This window comes from Eucyclogobius newberryi, unplaced genomic scaffold (genome assembly GCF_026437365.1).
Source record: "Eucyclogobius newberryi isolate DKJ021-1_F unplaced genomic scaffold, fEucNew1.0.hap1 SCAF_7, whole genome shotgun sequence".
NCBI classification, from domain to species: Eukaryota; Metazoa; Chordata; class Actinopteri; order Gobiiformes; family Gobiidae; genus Eucyclogobius; species Eucyclogobius newberryi.
This window is the reverse complement of record NW_027316389.1, coordinates 4,269,935-4,286,912: the sequence shown is the minus strand read 5'-3', so window position 1 is coordinate 4,286,912 and position 16,978 is coordinate 4,269,935. Positions and strand designations below refer to the sequence as shown.

The 16,978-nt window shown below is 51.2% G+C and overlaps 1 protein-coding gene across 1 annotated transcript in view; it reads left to right on the top strand.

The window, feature by feature from the left end:
- Positions 1-1,802: 1,802 nt before the first annotated feature.
- The window catches only part of kitlga (kit ligand a), a 92,225-nt gene continuing 77,049 nt past the window's right edge, over positions 1,803-16,978 (top strand). The window contains exon 1 of the mRNA XM_072435550.1: positions 1,803-2,042. Coding sequence (XP_072291651.1) covers positions 2,028-2,042 — 15 coding nt within the window. The 5' untranslated portion in view covers positions 1,803-2,027. The remainder of the gene's footprint in view (positions 2,043-16,978) is intronic.

The window sequence follows — 16,978 nt, the reverse complement described above, 5'->3', positions numbered from 1 at the left end:
GAGAGGAGGAGGACGAGGGGAGGAGGACGAGAGGATGAGGACGAGAGGAGGAGGACGAGGGGAGGAGGACGAGAGGAGGAGGACGAGGGGAGGAGGACGAGAGGAGGAGGACGAGGGGTGGAGGACGAGGGGAGGAGGACGAGGGGAGGAGGACGAGGGGAGGAGGACGAGGGGTGGAGGACGAGAGGAGGAGGACGAGGGGAGGAGGACGAGGGGAGGAGGACGAGAGGAGGAGGACGAGAGGAGGAGGACGAGAGGAGGAGGACGAGGGGAGGAGGACGAGGGGAGGAGGACGAGAGGAGGAGGACGAGGGGAGGACGAGAGGAGGAGGACGAGAGGAGGAGGACATGGACTCAAGGTTAAAACAGTGTGAATATCGGTCTTTGTGTGGGATCTGCAGGTGTCGGCAAAATCCTGCTCCGCGTCACCAGAGGAAAGATGTGATTGTAGATTGTGTCCACGAGCGCGTCCAGTTCAGGGCTGTGTTCATCGCCGAGGCCTCGACGCCAACGAGAAACTGGGACTAACCTCAGAGTGTCACAAAATATGACCAAAGTAAAAGCTCTCCGTCTCAGTGAAGTCCGAGCGGTGATTTTCCAGACTTCCTCCTCTCGGCGTTTCTCTCCGTTTCAGCTCGACGCCCCTGAAGTCGCTCTGAAACAAACACCTTTACAACGCTACGCCCAACGTGTCTGAGGAGCTGCGTTCTCCTGCTTTTGGAGGCACGGCCGTCAATCTTACCATCTGTACCCTATATATGTGACTAAACCAGGTCTAAACCAGGACTAAAATCAGGACCAAATTTGAACTAAACCAGGACGACACCACCCTCACCGGGCTCATCTGGGACGGGGATGAGTCTGTCTACAGGAGGTGGAGCGGATGGTGCAGTGGTAACAACCTGGAGCTCAACGCCCAGAAGACACTGGAGATGATCGTGGACTTCAGGAGAGTCACAGCCCCTGGGACGAGCAGGTCGGATCACAGCCGACCCTTTTTAGTCACTCCCTTCAGGCAGGAGGCCACTCCCCTCAGGCAGGAGGCCACTCCCCTCCCCTTCAGGCAGGAGGCCACTCCCCTCAGGCAGGAGGCCACTCCCCTCATGCAGGAGGCTAAGGTCCATCCGGACCAGAACCTCCCGTCACTCACTGTCACTTCTTATTGCACAACATAACTTTATATTTTATGATGTACACATCAGGCCGTTTAGTGTTTAGTGTTTAGTGTTTAGTTGTTTGTGTTTGTGAATCACCAGGACAAGTTCCTGTGTCTGTGAATCTTGTTCATGACAAATGGAAATAAACCCTCTTCTGATTCTGACTTAATTAGAACTAAAGCAGGACTAAACTAGGACTAAACCAGGACTAAATTAGAACTAAACCAGGACTAAACCAGGACTAAATTAGAACTAAACCAGGACTAAACTAGGACTAAACCAGGACTATAGTCTGGTTTATTGTAAATTGCTGCTAATAACATTTCAAAAGTGGATGAAGTTGATTCAAACTCTCCAAACCCAAAGTGAACCAAACCTCCGCGCGTCCTGCCGCGCGTCCTGCCGCGCGTCCTGCCGCGCGTCCTGCCGCGCGTCCTGCCGCGCGTCCTGCCGCCTGCCCGCCCGCGCGTCACAGATGGGCGTCGCTCGGAGCTGGCGCCGCTTTTGACGCGCCGTATAAAGGCCCCACGCGCCCTGCCTGCGCGCACTCTTCCCCTCAGCACGACTGCACTGCGGAGGCGTGGATGTAACCGCCGTCTGACCAACAACAACACTGTCCAAAACACAAACCCGACGGGCTGTCCTCCTGCGCCAGCCCCGCCGCACGACCGCCGCCGCCGCCGCTGCCGCACGTCCCCGGGCCGCGTCATCGCCGCTTCCCCGCGGACGTTCTCCCGTCTCGGTCACGTTTGGATACTGACTTTTACGCATTGGATATGTGCACACAGGACGATGACAACCGCTTTTCTCATCGTAGAAGTAAAATAAAATAGGCTTTCCCTTTTCACTGGATTTACTCCTGTCGTTCCATATGAAGAAGCCAAAAGTGAGTAGCTTTTCCTTTGCTTTTCCACGTTTTCTTGAACTTTCACAGAAGTTCACGCACGTCACCGGTCACTTTCTGCACACAGAAACCAACAAACTCAGCTCAGAAAAGGTCGATTCTTTCTAGATCGGAGCGGTGTGAATTCATGGACAGTTCGGACAACCTGCCACAGCGCACTGACCGCTCCTCCCGGGGAAGAAGCGCTCTTATTCCCCGGGAATAAACGCTCTTATTCCCCGGGAATAAACGCTCTTCTTCCCCGGGAATAAACGCTCTTCTTCCCCGGGAATAAGCGCTCTTCTTCCCCGGGAATAAACGCTCTTATTCCCCGGGAATAAACGCTCTTCTTCCCCGGGAATAAACGCTCTTCTTCCCCGGGTTCTTACTTTCGTTGACTTAATCCCACTTTGAACGAGCTTTGCCACCTTTGATTTACGATGCCAGTTTTTGTATCTGTTTTTTTCGGTCACTTTGGTCACTTTGGGACGTCACCAAAAGCGCGCGACCCAATCACACGTTTACATTTGCTCCCAATCAATTAAGGCCACAATTAACGGCTCGTTTGCTCCCATCAGGCGCCTCAAACACAAGGCCGCACAATCTTATTCGACATAAATCATCTTTACGCATTCTATTGAACACAACGAGAAGCAATGAATGTGCCACTCAACAGCTTTAAATGTGCAATAGCTTAAATAAAAGTGCTTCTGACGCGTCGCGCGGATTAGAGCTTTCGTTGTGGCATTAGCCGCGGTATCGCTCCATCTCGGCGGATTGGCCCGCGGGGCAGATCGCGGCCGCGCGGAGAGAGCCCCCGGGGCCCCCGGGGCGGCTCAGGTTGTTCCACCGCCTCGTTCTTCCAACTATCCGACCAAACCACGTGAATGTCATTTTAAACATGTTCAAAGCGGATGGTGGATCAGATCATAATGAGTGAAAGTGAGAGCTGCGACTGGCTGATGGTTTTAGGAGTTCTGACAGTTTCTAAAGACATTATCAAGCAAATAAAAGTGGTCACGTGGTATTTTCATTACGAATGACGTGAATGAAATCGTTTTTTCTTTTTTCTCTTAAATTGATAACGCTCTTTGTGATATAAACCCCTGTGTGTGTTTTAGAGCCTGTTTAGAGCCTGTTTAGAGCCTGTTTAGAGCCTGTTTTAGTCCTGGTTAAGTCCTGGTTCACACCTGGTTTTAGTCCTGGTTCACACCTGGTTCACACCTGGTTTTATTCCTGGTTCAGACCTAAACTTCTTTTTGCCACGTCAAGAAATACAAAATCAATGAAATTCAGTTTGGTTACAGGTTAAAGTGAAGTTCTGTTCCACTTGATTGTCGCCGTGGGGAAACGCATCATCTGCCTCTGGTGTTGTCACAGCGATAACATTTCCAACTCTACCTCGATGTTACACAATAAGATTCCTTTACGTTTCTATGAGGCTCTGATGAAGCTCAAGATTCTCAAACTGTTCAGGAAATTCACATTTTGACGTGATTTTCGACACTTTTTTGACTCACTCTGGGTTAAACCTGTGAGGACCAGAGCAGCGCCTGGACACGTCTCCAGACCTTCCCTTGTGCTGGTCAGGACCTTCACTGGAGCTGTACAGGACCTTCACTGGAGCTGTACAGGACCTTCACTGGAGCTGGTCAGGACCTTCACTGGAGCTGGACAGGACCTTCACTGGAGCTGGGCAGGACCTTCACTGGAGCTGTACAGGACCTTCCCTTGTGCTGGTCAGGACCTTCACTGGAGCTGTACAGGACCTTCCCTTGTACTGGTCAGGACCTTCACTGGAGCTGTACAGGACCTTCACTGGAGCTGTACAGGACCTTCACTGGAGCTGGTCAGGACCTTCACTGGAGCTGTACATGACCTTCACTGGAGCTGGACAGGACCTTCACTGGAGCTGGACAGGACCTTCACTGGACCTGGACAGGACCTTCACTGGACCTGGTCAGGACCTTCACTGGAGCTGTACAGGACCTTCACTGGAGCTGTACAGGACCTTCACTGGAGCTGTACAGGACCTTTACTGGAGCTGGTCAGGACCTTCACTGGAGCTGGACAGGACCTTCACTGGAGCTGGACAGGACCTTCACTGGAGCTGGTCAGGACCTTCACTGGAGCTGTACAGGACCTTCACTGGAGCTGTACAGGACCTTCACTGGAGCTGGGCAGGACCTTCACTGGAGCTGTACAGGACCTTCCCTTGTACTGGTCAGGACCTTCACTGGAGCTGTACAGGACCTTCACTGGAGCTGTACAGGACCTTCACTGGAGCTGGGCAGGACCTTCACTGGAGCTGTACAGGACCTTCCCTTGTGCTGGTCAGGACCTTCACTGGAGCTGTACAGGACCTTCACTGGAGCTGGACAGGACCTTCACTGGAGCTGGACAGGACCTTCACTGGAGCTGGGCAGGACCTTCACTGGAGCTGTACAGGACCTTCACTGGAGCTGTACAGGACCTTCCCTTGTGCTGGTCAGGACCTTCACTGGAGCTGTACAGGACCTTCACTGGAGCTGTACAGGACCTTCACTGGAGCTGGTCAGGACCTTCACTGGAGCTGTACAGGACCTTCACTGGAGCTGGACAGGACCTTCACTGGAGCTGGACAGGACCTTCACTGGACCTGGACAGGACCTTCACTGGACCTGGTCAGGACCTTCACTGGAGCTGTACAGGACCTTCACTGGAGCTGGGCAGGACCTTCACTGGAGCTGTACAGGACCTTCACTGGAGCTGGTCAGGACCTTCACTGGAGCTGTACAGGACCTTCCCTTGTGCTGGTCAGGACCTTCACTGGAGCTGTACAGGACCTTCACTGGAGCTGGTCAGGACCTTCACTGGAGCTGTACAGGACCTTCACTGGAGCTGTACAGGACCTTCACTGGAGCTGTACAGGACCTTCACTTGAGCTGGTCAGGACCTTCACTGGAGCTGTACAAGACCTTCCCTTGTGCTGGTAAGGACCTTCACTGGAGCTGTACAGGACCTTCACTGGAGCTGGTCAGGACCTTCACTGGAGCTGGTCAGGACCTTCACTGGAGCTGGTCAGGACCTTCACTGGAGCTGGGCAGGACCTTCACTGGAGCTGGGCAGGACCTTCACTGGAGCTGGGCAGGACCTTCCCTTGTGCTGGTCAGGACCTTCACTGGAGCTGTACAGGACCTTAACTGGAGCTGGTCAGGACCTTCATTGGAGGACCTTCTGTGCATGTTCTGGATTGATGGAGGAACCAGGACTTTCTCTGACTCCTTCAGTCCGACTCATGACTCTAATCTTTGAAAATTGGGTTTGGAATTTTTATTGATCTGGATTAAAACAAGATTCAAACAGAACAAAAATAAGTTTGTAAGAAAACAGGTCTTAAACAAGTCTAAACCAGAACTGAACCAGGACTAGACCAGAACTATACCAGGTCTAAACCAGGACTAAACCAGGACTAATCCAGGACTAAACCAGGACTAAACCAGGACTAAACCAGGACTAAACCAGGACTAAACCGCCTGGATTTCGATTAATCTATTGATTTTGCCTTAAAATTTCAGAAATGTGTGTTTATCCTGGTTTGGATCCAGTTTTAAAGCAGTTAGTCCCGGGTTAATCCCATACTTAGTCCTGGGTTAGTCCCATACTTAGTCCTGGGTTAGTCTCATACTTGGTCCCGGGTCAGTCCCATACTTAGTCCTGGGTTAGTCCCATACTTAGTCCTGGGTTAGTCTCATACTTGGTCCCGGGTCAGTCCCATACTTAGTCCTGGGTTAGTCCCATACTTAGTCCCGGGTCAGTCCCATACTTAATCCTGGGTTATTCCCATACTTAGTCCTGGGTCAGTCCCATACTTAGTCCCGGGTCAGTCCCATACTTAGTCCCGGGTCAGTCCCATACTTAGTCCCGGGTCAGTCCCATACTTAGTCCTGAGTTAGTCCCATACTTAGTCCCGGGTCAGTCCCATACTTAGTCCTGGGTTAGTCCCATACTTAGTCCCGGGTCAGTCCCATACTTAGTCCCGGGTCAGTCCCATACTTAGTCCTTGGTCAGTCCCATACTTGGTCCTGGGTTAGTCCCATACTTAGTCCTGGGTTAGTCCCATATTTAGTCCTGGGTCAGTCCCATACTTAGTCCTGGATTAGTCCCATACTTAGTCCCGGGTCAGTCCCATACTTAGTCCCGGGTCAGTCCCATACTTAGTCCTGGGTTAGTCCCATACTTAGTCCCGGGTCAGTCCCATACTTAGTCCTGGGTTAGTCCCATACTTAGTCCTGGGTTATTCCCATACTTAGTCCTGGGTTAGTCCCATACTTAGTCCTGGGTCAGTCCCATACTTAGTCCTGGGTTAGTCCCATACTTAGTCCCGGGTCAGTCCCATACTTAGTCCTGGGTTAGTCCCATACTTAGTCCTGGGTTAGTCCCATACTTAGTCCTGGGTTAGTCCCATACTTAGTCCCGGGTCAGTCCCATACTTAGTCCCGGGTCAGTCCCATACTTAGTCCTGGGTTAGTCCCATACTTAGTCCTGGGTTAGTCCCATACTTAGTCCTGGGTTAGTCCCTTACTTAGTCCTGGTTTAGTCCCATACTTGGTCCTGGGTTAGTCCCATACTTAGTCCTGGGTTAGTCCCATACTTAGTCCTGGGTTATTCCCATACTTAGTCCTGGGTTAGTCCCATACTTAGTCCTGGGTTAGTCCCATACTTAGTCCTGGGTTAGTCCCATACTTAGTCCTGGGTTAGTCCCATACTTAGTCCTGGGTTATTCCCATACTTGGTCCTGGGTTAGTCCCATACTTAATCCTGGGTTAGTCCCATACTTAGTCCTGGGTTATTCCCATACTTAGTCCTGGGTTAGTCCCATACTTAGTCCTGGGTTAGTCCCATACTTAGTCCTGGGTCAGTCCCATACTTAGTCCTGGGTTAGTCCCATACTTAGTCCTGGGTTAGTCCCATACTTAGTCCCGGGTCAGTCCCATACTTAGTCCTGGGTTAGTCCCATACTTAGTCCTGGGTTAGTCCCATACTTAGTCCTGGGTTAGTCCCATACTTAGTCCTGGGTCAGTCCCATACTTAGTCCCGGGTCAGTCCCATACTTAGTCTTGGGTTAGTCCCATACTTAGTCCTGGGTTAGTCCCATACTTAGTCCTGGGTTATTCCCATACTTAGTCCTGGGTTAGTCCCATACTTAGTCCTGGGTTATTCCCATACTTAGTCCTGGGTTAGTCCCATACTTAGTCCTGGGTTAGTCCCATACTTAGTCCTGGGTCAGTCCCATACTTAGTCCCGGGTCAGTCCCATACTTAGTCCTGGGTTATTCCCATACTTAGTCCTGGGTTAGTCCCATACTTAGTCCTGGGTTAGTCCCATACTTAGTCCTGGGTCAGTCCCATACTTAGTCCCGGGTCAGTCCCATACTTAGTCCTGGGTTAGTCCCATACTTAGTCCTGGGTCAGTCCCATACTTAGTCCTGGGTCAGTCCCATACTTAGTCCCGGGTCAGTCCCATACTTAGTCCTGGGTTAGTCCCATACTTAGTCCTGGGTTAGTCCCATACTTAGTCCCGGGTCAGTCCCATACTTAGTCCTGGGTCAGTCCCATACTTAGTCCTGGGTCAGTCCCATACTTAGTCCTGGGTTAGTCCCATTCTTAGTCCTGGGTTAGTCCCATACTTAGTCCCGGGTCAGTCCCATACTTAGTCCTGGGTTAGTCCCATACTTAGTCCTGGGTTATTCCCATACTTAGTCCTGGGTTAGTCCCATACTTAGTCCTGGGTTAGTCCCATACTTAGTCCTGGGTTAGTCCCATACTTAGTCCTGGGTTAGTCCCATACTTAGTCCCGGGTCAGTCCCATACTTAGTCCTGGGTTAGTCCCATACTTAGTCCTGGGTTAGTCCCATACTTAGTCCCGGGTCAGTCCCATACTTAGTCTGCTTCAACCTCATTAAGTCCTCACGGAGCGCCAGGTTTTGCTCCACCTCAAGCCCTGGTCTAGTCCAGTCCTGGTCCTCCACTGAGCCCCGGTCCAGTCCTGGTCCTGGTCCTCATCTGAGCCCCGGTCCAGTCCTGGTCCTGGTCCTCCTCTGAGCCCCGGTCCAGTCCTGGTCCTGGTCCTGGTCCTCCACTGAGCCCCGGTCCAGTCCTGGTCCTGGTCCTGGTCCTCCTCTGAGCCCCGGTCCAGTCCTGGTCCTGGTCCTCCTCTGAGCCCCGGTCCAGTCCTGGTCCTGGTCCTGGTCCTCCTCTGAGCCCCGGTCCAGTCCTGGTCGTGGTCCTCCTCTGAGCCCCGGTCCAGTCCTGGTCCTGGTCCTGGTCCTCCTCTGAGCCCCGGTCCAGTCCTGGTCCTGGTCCTCCTCTGAGCCCCGGTCCAGTCCTGGTCCTGGTCCTGGTCCTCCTCTGTGCACACAAACATCACATCCTCAAGTGGCACGTCGCGCTGCAGTGACAGAGGCGGCCAGTAGGGGGTGTAGTTCAGCTGAATGCGGCGCCAGAAGAGGCAGAAACAGAGGGACGAGTGAGGGGGCCGAGTGAGGGGGCCGAGTGAGGGGGCCGAGTGAGGGGGCCGAGTGAGGGACCGAGGGAGGGGGCCGAGTGAGGGGGCCGAGTGAGGGACCGAGGGAGGGGCCAGAGTGAGGGGCCGAAGGAGGGGGTGAGGACTGAGTTTGTGTTTGAATGTGGATCAAAACGTCACATTTCGTTGGTGAATTTTCAGAAACATAAATTCAAAAAGTTTTCATTACGACTATTTTTATTTTAAGTTGTATTAATTGTTTGTTTATTTCTGCAAATGAGTGAAATGCACTAGGTGTATTTGTTTTGAAGGTACATCATCAACACATCTTGTCTGGGCTTGTAGTAGCAGTAACAGTTGCAGTGCGAGTACTTTCAAATGGAGTTACAGTAAAAGTACTTTTCAGTTGTGTTTTTGCTCTTATCTTGATCCTGTGCCGTTTGTTACTCCAGGCGCTTGTCCTAAACCCCGGGCCAACTTCACGTTCACCTTGGGCTCAGATTTTAGCACAAAACTTCAGATTTAGAGCGGGATAAGCCGGCGGACCCCGCCCGGCACGGTAATCTGGACGGGCCAGTGCGGCCTGAGGTCCAGCTCCAGGGACTGAAATCACAAGAGGATTAACCTGCTGTGTGTGACTGGAACGGGAAAGAGACAAAGAGATAACGTCTGGTCCTGGTTTGGTCCTGGTTTAGTCCTGGTTTTGCCTTGGTTTGGCCCTGGTTTGGCCCTGGTTTTGCTCTGGTTTGGCCCTGGTTTTGCCCTGGTTTGGACCTGGTTTGGGCCTGGTTTGGCCCTGGTTTGGCCCTGGTTTGGACCTGGTTTGGCCCTGGTTTGGACCTGGTTTGGCCCTGGTTTGGACCTGGTTTGGACCTGGTTTGGCCCTGGTTTGGACCTGGTTTGGACCTGGTTTGGACCTGGTTTGGTTGTAGTTCGAGCCTAGTTTAGTCCCGACACAGACTCAGTAGAGTATCGTGTGGTTGATAGATTTCTCTTGCTATCTTTTTGTCTATGCATTGATTTTGACTTTGTGTTTTTTGTGCAATACAAACAAACAATGTCGGTCTGGTTTGGGCTTGTTCTGGGTTAGTCCGGGTCTAATCCGAGTCTATTCCGGGTCTGGTTTGGGTCTAGTCCCAGTTTCGATGTGGTTTGTTTAAAAAGAACACGTTCCTGAGTTAAAGGGTTCCGCAGTGTGGCATTAAACACATCTGTCTTCAAATAACTCATTTACAGATTATTTAACTGCTCAAAAATAAGCACACTGCAGCTTTAACCTTGAGAATGAAACATATTACTTACAAGTTTTATCACATTATGCCTTTTCCCCAAACCTTTTTATTGACTTTTTCATATGTTACATTTGAATTCTTTATTAATCATCATAATTTAACATTTTGTTGATTGTAAAGGTCAATATTCATCTAAAATGACTCCGTAGCGAGCAGCGGACTTGCATTTAAGTGTATTTACCCTTGAAAAAAAAATTCTGTTGTTGTTTTGTTGTAATAAAACAAATCGAATAGCTGAAAAATTGAATTAAGTCGTATTCATCCAAATGTTTTGTTCTGTTCATATTTCAAGTCTCGTAGCATTTTTGTCAAGTTAGAAAATGCTTGTTTTTTGTGCTTGTTCCAATGGCAATCTTACTTTAAAGTCATCAAAATACACTCAAAACAAGAGAAATGCTACTTATTTCAAGTACGTATTTATCTTATTTCAGATGGATGATTGGATTTGATTCAAATTCTATAAAGATTAAACTGTTCAAAAAACATGTCATCAAATTCAACTGTATTATGTGTAAATAAACGGGGACGACCTGCTCCGAGTTTGACCTGAGTCACTTCCTCCTCGACGCCTCGGCCTGGCGCCTCGGCCTGGCCCCGCCCCTAAAGTCCACAGTCCAGTCGCGTCTCCAGAACCTGGCTGATCATTAATGACCGAAGGGAATTTACATATTTAGTTTTTAGCGTCTTGTTCCTTTTGGCTCACGTCCTCGTTCTGAGTTTGTCAAATCGTTTTGTTTGTTCGGTTTTGAGCAGGAAAAATGCCAGACAAATATTGAATTGTATTGCGCTGATTTGTTGAATTTCTTTCAGGATTTAGTCTTGAATTGAAAGGGGGTAAACTTTCTTTTCAATTTACAGTCGAGGCGGAAGGATATAAACGTGCAATAAAAGGGTATTTTTGCACTTTTATGGTTCATTCTACGGTCCATTTGTGTGAAACTTGAACTTGTTTGCATGGTCTCACTATGTCTGTGTAGAGTTTGCATATTCTTCCTGTGTCTATGTGGATTTAGCATGTTCTACCCATGTATGTGTGGAGTTTGCATGCTCTCACTGTGTTTGTGTGGAGAAATTGTATGTTCTCCCTGTGTCTGGGTGCAGTTTGCATCTTTTCCCTGTGTCTATGTGGAGTTTGCATGTTCTCCCTGCGTCTGGGTGCAGTTTGCATGTTCTCCCTGTGTCTGGGTGCAGTTTGCATGTTCTCCCTGTGTCTGGGTGCAGTTTGCATGTTCTCCCTGTGTCTGGGTGCAGTTTGCATTTTCTCCCTGTGTCTGGGTGCAGTTTGCATCTTCTCCCTGTGTCTGCGTGCAGTTTGCATGTTCTCCCTGTGTCTGGGTGCAGTTTGCATCTTCTCCCTGTGTCTGGGTGCAGTTTGCATCTTCTCCCTGTGTCTGGGTGCAGTTTGCATGTTCTCCCTGTGTCTGGGTGCAGTTTGCATCTTCTCGCTGTGTGTATGTGGAGTTTGCATCTTCTCCCTGTGTCTGGGTGCAGTTTGCATCTTCTCTCTGTGCGTATGTGGAGTTTGTATGTTCTCCCTGTGTCTGGGTGCAGTTTGCATCTTCTCCCTGCGTCTGGGTGCAGTTTGCATGTTCTCCCTGTGTGTATGTAGAGTTTGCATCTTCTCCCTGTGTCTGGGTGCAGTTTGCATCTTCTCCCTGTGTCTAGGTGCGGTTTGCATCTTCTCCCTGTGTCTGGGTGCGGTTTGCATGTTCTCCCTGTGTCTGGGTGCAGTTTGCATCTTCTCCCTGTGTCTGGGTGCGGTTTGCATGTTCTCCCTGTGTCTGGGTGCAGTTTGCATCTTCTCCCTGTGTCTGGGTGCAGTTTGCATCTTCTCCCTGTGTCTGGGTGCAGTTTGCATGTTCTCCCTGTCTTTTTATGGAGCTGTTCCACAGCCATTAAACTTATATTCAATAAGTTTAATTTCTAAAAATATCTTGAAAAAACATGTTTTTTTTCTCTCTTGAATGACATGTTTATGGATGGAAGCAGGAAAGTGACGTACTGTAGCTTTAACCTTTAATAATGCCATTTCAACTGTAAAGATGTGAACATGGAGACAATGAGCGTTATTATGATGTTCAACACAGATTATGTCTGAGAAGAAGCTCGTGTTCCTCAGATTCAGAGAAACGGGAGGCGCCTTCTGCCGCTTTCACACTCCATTCACAGGATCACAGCCTCCAGGACAGTCAGAGGGTTCAGTCCTGGTTTAGTCCTGGTTTAGTCCTGGTTTAGACCTGGTTTTATCCTGGTTTTATCCTGGTTTTATCCTGGTTTTATCCTGGTTTAGACCTGGCTTAGACCTGGTTTTATCCTGGTTTTATCCTGGTTTTATCCTGGTTTTATCCTGGTTTAGACCTGGTTTAGACCTGGTTTTATCCTGGTTTTATCCTGGTTTTATCCTGGTTTAGACCTGGTTTAGACCTGGTTTTATCCTGGTTTAGACCTGGTTTAGACCTGGTTTTATCCTGGTTTTATCCTGGTTTAGACCTGGTTTAGACCTGCTTTAGACCTGGTTTAGACCTGGTTTAGACCTGGTTTTATCCTAGTTTTATCCTGGTTAAGACCTGATTTAGAACTGGTTTATCCTGCTTTAGACCTGTTTTTGTCCTGGTTTAGACCTGGTTTAGACCTGGTTTAGACCTGGTTTTATCCTAGTTTTATCCTGGTTAAGACCTGATTTAGAACTGGTTTATCCTGCTTTAGACCTGTTTTTATCCTGCTTTAGACCTGTTTTTGTCCTGCTTTAGACCTGCTTTAGACCTGGTTTAGTCCTGGTTTAGACCTAGTTTTATCCTGGTTAAGACCTGATTTAGAACTGGTTTATCCTGCTTTAGACCTGGTTTTGTCCTTGTTTAAACCTGGTTCAGACCTGTTTTTTTCCTGGTTTAGACCTGGTTTAGACCTGGTTTTGTCCTGGTTTAGAACTACTCCGTGCCTGGTTTAGACCTGGTTGAGTCTTGCTTTAGTCCTGGTTTAGTTCCGGGTCGGTCCCAGTTCAGTCTTCTCTTGCTAAAAGTGTTTAAAATGTCCTTCACAAACAGATAAAACAGTCAAAACGCAGTCACGGTTTAAACAAACTCACGTTTGATCGAGTTCTGGATCTTCCAGTTTGCTTTGTTTTGATAAAACTGTGTGAACTTCAGGTGCAACGGGCTCAACGAAGCTTCAAAGGCGGAAGGAAGGAACCGTAATGAACCAGGAAGAACCTTTGTATTATCAGAGGAAGTGAAGCTTCATGTCTCAGGGTGAAGCTTCATGACTGAGAGTGAAGCATCAAGACTGAAGGTGAAGCTTCATGTCTCAGGGTGAAGCTTCATGACTGAGAGTGAAGCATCAAGACTGAAGGTGAAGCTTCATGACTGAGGGTGAAGCATCAAGACTGAAGGTGAAGCTTCATGTCTCAGGGTGAAGCTTCATGACTGAGAGTGAAGCATCAAGACTGAAGGTGAAGCTTCATGACTGAGGGTGAAGCATCAAGACTGAAGGTGAAGCTTCATGTCTCAGGGTGAAGCTTCATGACTGAGAGTGAAGCATCAAGACTGAAGGTGAAGCATCATGACTGAGGGTGAAGCATCAAGACTGAAGGTGAAGCTTCATGTCTCAGGGTGAAGCTTCATGACTGAGAGTGAAGCATCAAGACTGAAGGTGAAGCTTCATGACTGAGGGTGAAGCATCAAGACTGAAGGTGAAGCTTCGTGTCTCAGGGTGAAGCTTCATGACTGAGAGTGAAGCATCAAGACTGAAGGTGAAGCTTCATGACTGAGGGTGAAGCATCAAGACTGAAGGTGAAGCTTCATGTCTCAGGGTGAAGCTTCATGACTGAGGGTGAAGCTTCATGACTGAGGGTGAAGCATCAAGACTGAAGGTGAAGCATCATGACTGAGGGTGAAGCATCAAGACTGAGGGTGAAGCTTCATGACTGAGGGTGAAGCATCAAGACTGAAGGTGAAGCTTCATGTCTCAGGGTGAAGCTTCATGACTGAGAGTGAAGCATGAAGACTGAGGGTGAAGCTTCATGACTGAGGGTGAAGCATCAAGACTGAAGGTGAAGCTTCTTGTCTCAGGGTGAAGCTTCATGACTGAGGGTGAAGCATCAAGACTGAAGGTGAAGCTTCATGACTGAGGGTGAAGCATCAAGACTGAAGGTGAAGCTTCATGACTGAGGGTGAAGCATCAAGACTGAAGGTGAAGCTTCATGACTGAGGGTGAAGCATCAAGACTGAAGGTGAAGCTTCATGACTGAGGGTGAAGCATCAAGACTGAAGGTGAAGCATCAAGACTGAGGGTGAAGCTTCATGACTGAGGGTGAAGCTTCATGACTGAGGGTGAAGCATCAAGACTGAGGGTGAAGCTTCATGACTGAGGGTGAAGCATTAAGACTGAGGGTGAAGCTTCATGACTGAGGGTGAAGCATTAAGACTGAGGGTGAAGCTTCATGACTGAGGGTGAAGCATCAAGACTGAGGGTGAAGCTTCATGACTGAGGATGAAGCATCAAGACTGAAGGTGAAGCTTCATGACTGAGGGTGAAGCATCAAGACTGAGGGTGAAGCTTCATGACTGAGGGTGAAGCATCAAGACTGAGGGTGAAGCTTCATGACTGAGGGTGAAGCATCAAGACTGAGGGTGAAGCTTCATGACTGAGGGTGAAGCATCAAGACTGAGTGTGAAGCATCAAGACTGAGGGTGAAACTTCATGACTGAGGGTGAAGCATCAAGACTGAGGGTGAAGCATCAAGACTGAGGGTGAAGCTTCATGACTGAGGGTGAAGCATCAAGAATGAGGGTGAAGCATCAAGACTGAGGGTGAAGCATCAAGACTGAGGGTGAAGCTTCATGACTGAGGGTGAAGCATCAAGACTGAGGGTGAAGCATCAAGACTCAGGGTGAAGCTTCAAGACTCAAGGTGAAGCATCAAGACTGAGGGTGAAGCATCAAGACTCAGGGTGAAGCATCAAGACTGAGGGTGAAGCATCAAGACTCAGGTTGAAGCTTCAAGACTCAGGGTGAAGCTTCATGACTGAGGGTGAAGCATCAAGACTGAGGGTGAAGCATCAAGACTCAGGTTGAAGCTTCAAGACTCAGGGTGAAGCCTCAAGACTGAGGGTGAAGCATCAAGACTCAGGGTGAAGCTTCAAGACTCAGGGTGAAGCATCAAGACTGAGGGTGAAGCATCAAGACTCAGGGTGAAGCTTCAAGACTCAGGGTGAAGCATCAAGACTGAGGGTGAAGCATCAAGACTCAGGGTGAAGCTTCAAGACTCAAGGTGAAGCATCAAGACTGAGGGTGAAGCATCAAGACTCAGGGTGAAGCTTCAAGACTCAGGGTGAAGCATCAAGACTGAGGGTGAAGCATCAAGACTCAGGGTGAAGCATCAAGACTGAGGGTGAAGCATCAAGACTCAGGGTGAAGTCAGTGGGAAGTTCTCTTCTCCAGTGGGAGAAGAGAACGTGGCTCTTGACGCCGTGGCTCTCGACACCGTGGCTCTCGTCGCTGTGGCTCTTGTCGCCTCTTGTCGCCGTGGCTCTTGTCGCCGTGGCTCTTGTCGCCTCTCGTCGCCGTGGCTCTCGTCGCTGTGGCTCTCGTCGCCGTGGCTCTTGTCGCCTCTTGTCGCCGTGGCTCTTGTCGCCGTGGCTCTTGTCGCCGTGGCTCTTGACGCCGTGGCTCTCGTCGCCGTGGCTCTCGTTACCGTGGCTCTCGTCGCCGTGTCTCTCGTCGCCGTGGCTCTCGACGCCGTGGCTCTCGTCGCCGTGGCTCTTGTCGCCGTGGCTCTTGTCGCCGTGGCTCTTGTCGCCTCTTGTCGCCTGGCTCTCGTCGCCGTGGCTCTCGTCGCCGTGGCTCTTGTCGCCGTGGTGACGCCGTGGCTCTTGTCGCCGTGGCTCTTGTCGCCGTGGCTCTTGTCGCCGTGGCTCTTGACGCCATGGCTCTCGTCGCCGTGGCTCTCGTCGCCGTGTCTCTCGTCTCCGTGGCTCTAGACGCCGTGGCTCTCGTCGCCGTGGCTCTTGTCGCCGTGGCTCTTGTCGCCGTGGCTCTTGTCGCCTCTTGTCGCCGTGGCTCTCGTCGCCGTGGCTCTTGTCGCCGTGGCTCTTGTCGCCGTGGCTCTTGTCGCCTCTTGTCGCCGTGGCTCTTGTCGCCGTGGTGAGGCCGTGGCTCTATTCGCCGTGGCTCTCGTCGCCGTGGCTCTCGTCGCCGTGGCTCTTGTCGCCGTGGCTCTCGTCGCCGTGGCTCTCGTCGCCGTGGCTCTCGTCGCCGTGGCTCTCGTCGCCGCGGTGACGCTGTGGCTCTCGTCGCCGTGGCTCTCGTCGCCGTGGTGACGCTGTGGCTCTCGTCGCCTTGGCTCTCATCGCCGTGGCTCTCGTCGGCGTGGTGACGCCGTCGCTCTCGTCGCCGTAGTTCTCGTCGCCGCGGCTCTCGTCGCCGTGGTGACGCCGTGGCTCTCGACGCCGTGGCTCTCATCGCCGTGGCTCTCGTCGCCGTGGTGACGCTGTGGCTCTCATCGCCGTCGCTCTCGTCGCCGTGGCTCTCGTCGCCGTGGCTCTTGTCGCCGTGGTGACGCCGTGGTGACGCCGTGGTGACGCCGTGGCTCTCGTCGCCGTGGCTCTCGTCGCCGTGGCTCTCGTCGCCGTGGCTCTTGTCGCCGTGGTGACGCCGTGGCTCTTGTCGCCGTGGCTCTTGTCGCCGTGGCTCTTGTCGCCGTGGCTCTTGTCGCCTCTTGTCGCCGTGGCTCTTGTCGCCGTGGCTCTTGTCGCCTCTTGTCGCCGTGGCTCTCGTCGCTGTGGCTCTCGTCGCCGTGGCTCTTGTCGCCGTGGTGACGCCCTGGCTCTTGTCGCCGTGGCTCTTGTCGCCGTGGCTCTTGTCGCCGTGGCTCTTGACGCCGTGGCTCTTGTCGCCGTGGCTCTTGTGTCGCCGTGGCTCTTGTCGCCGTGGCTCTTGACGCCGTGGCTCTTGTCGCCGTGGCTCTTGTCGCCTCTTGTCGCCGTGGCTCTCGTCGCCGTGGCTCTCGTCGCCGTGGCTCTTGTCGCCGTGGTGACGCCGTGGCTCTTGTCGCCGTGACTCTTGTCGCCGTGGCTCTTGTCGCCTCTTGTCGCCGTGGCTCTCGTCGCCGTGGCTCTCGTCGCCGTGGCTCTTGTCGCCGTGGTGA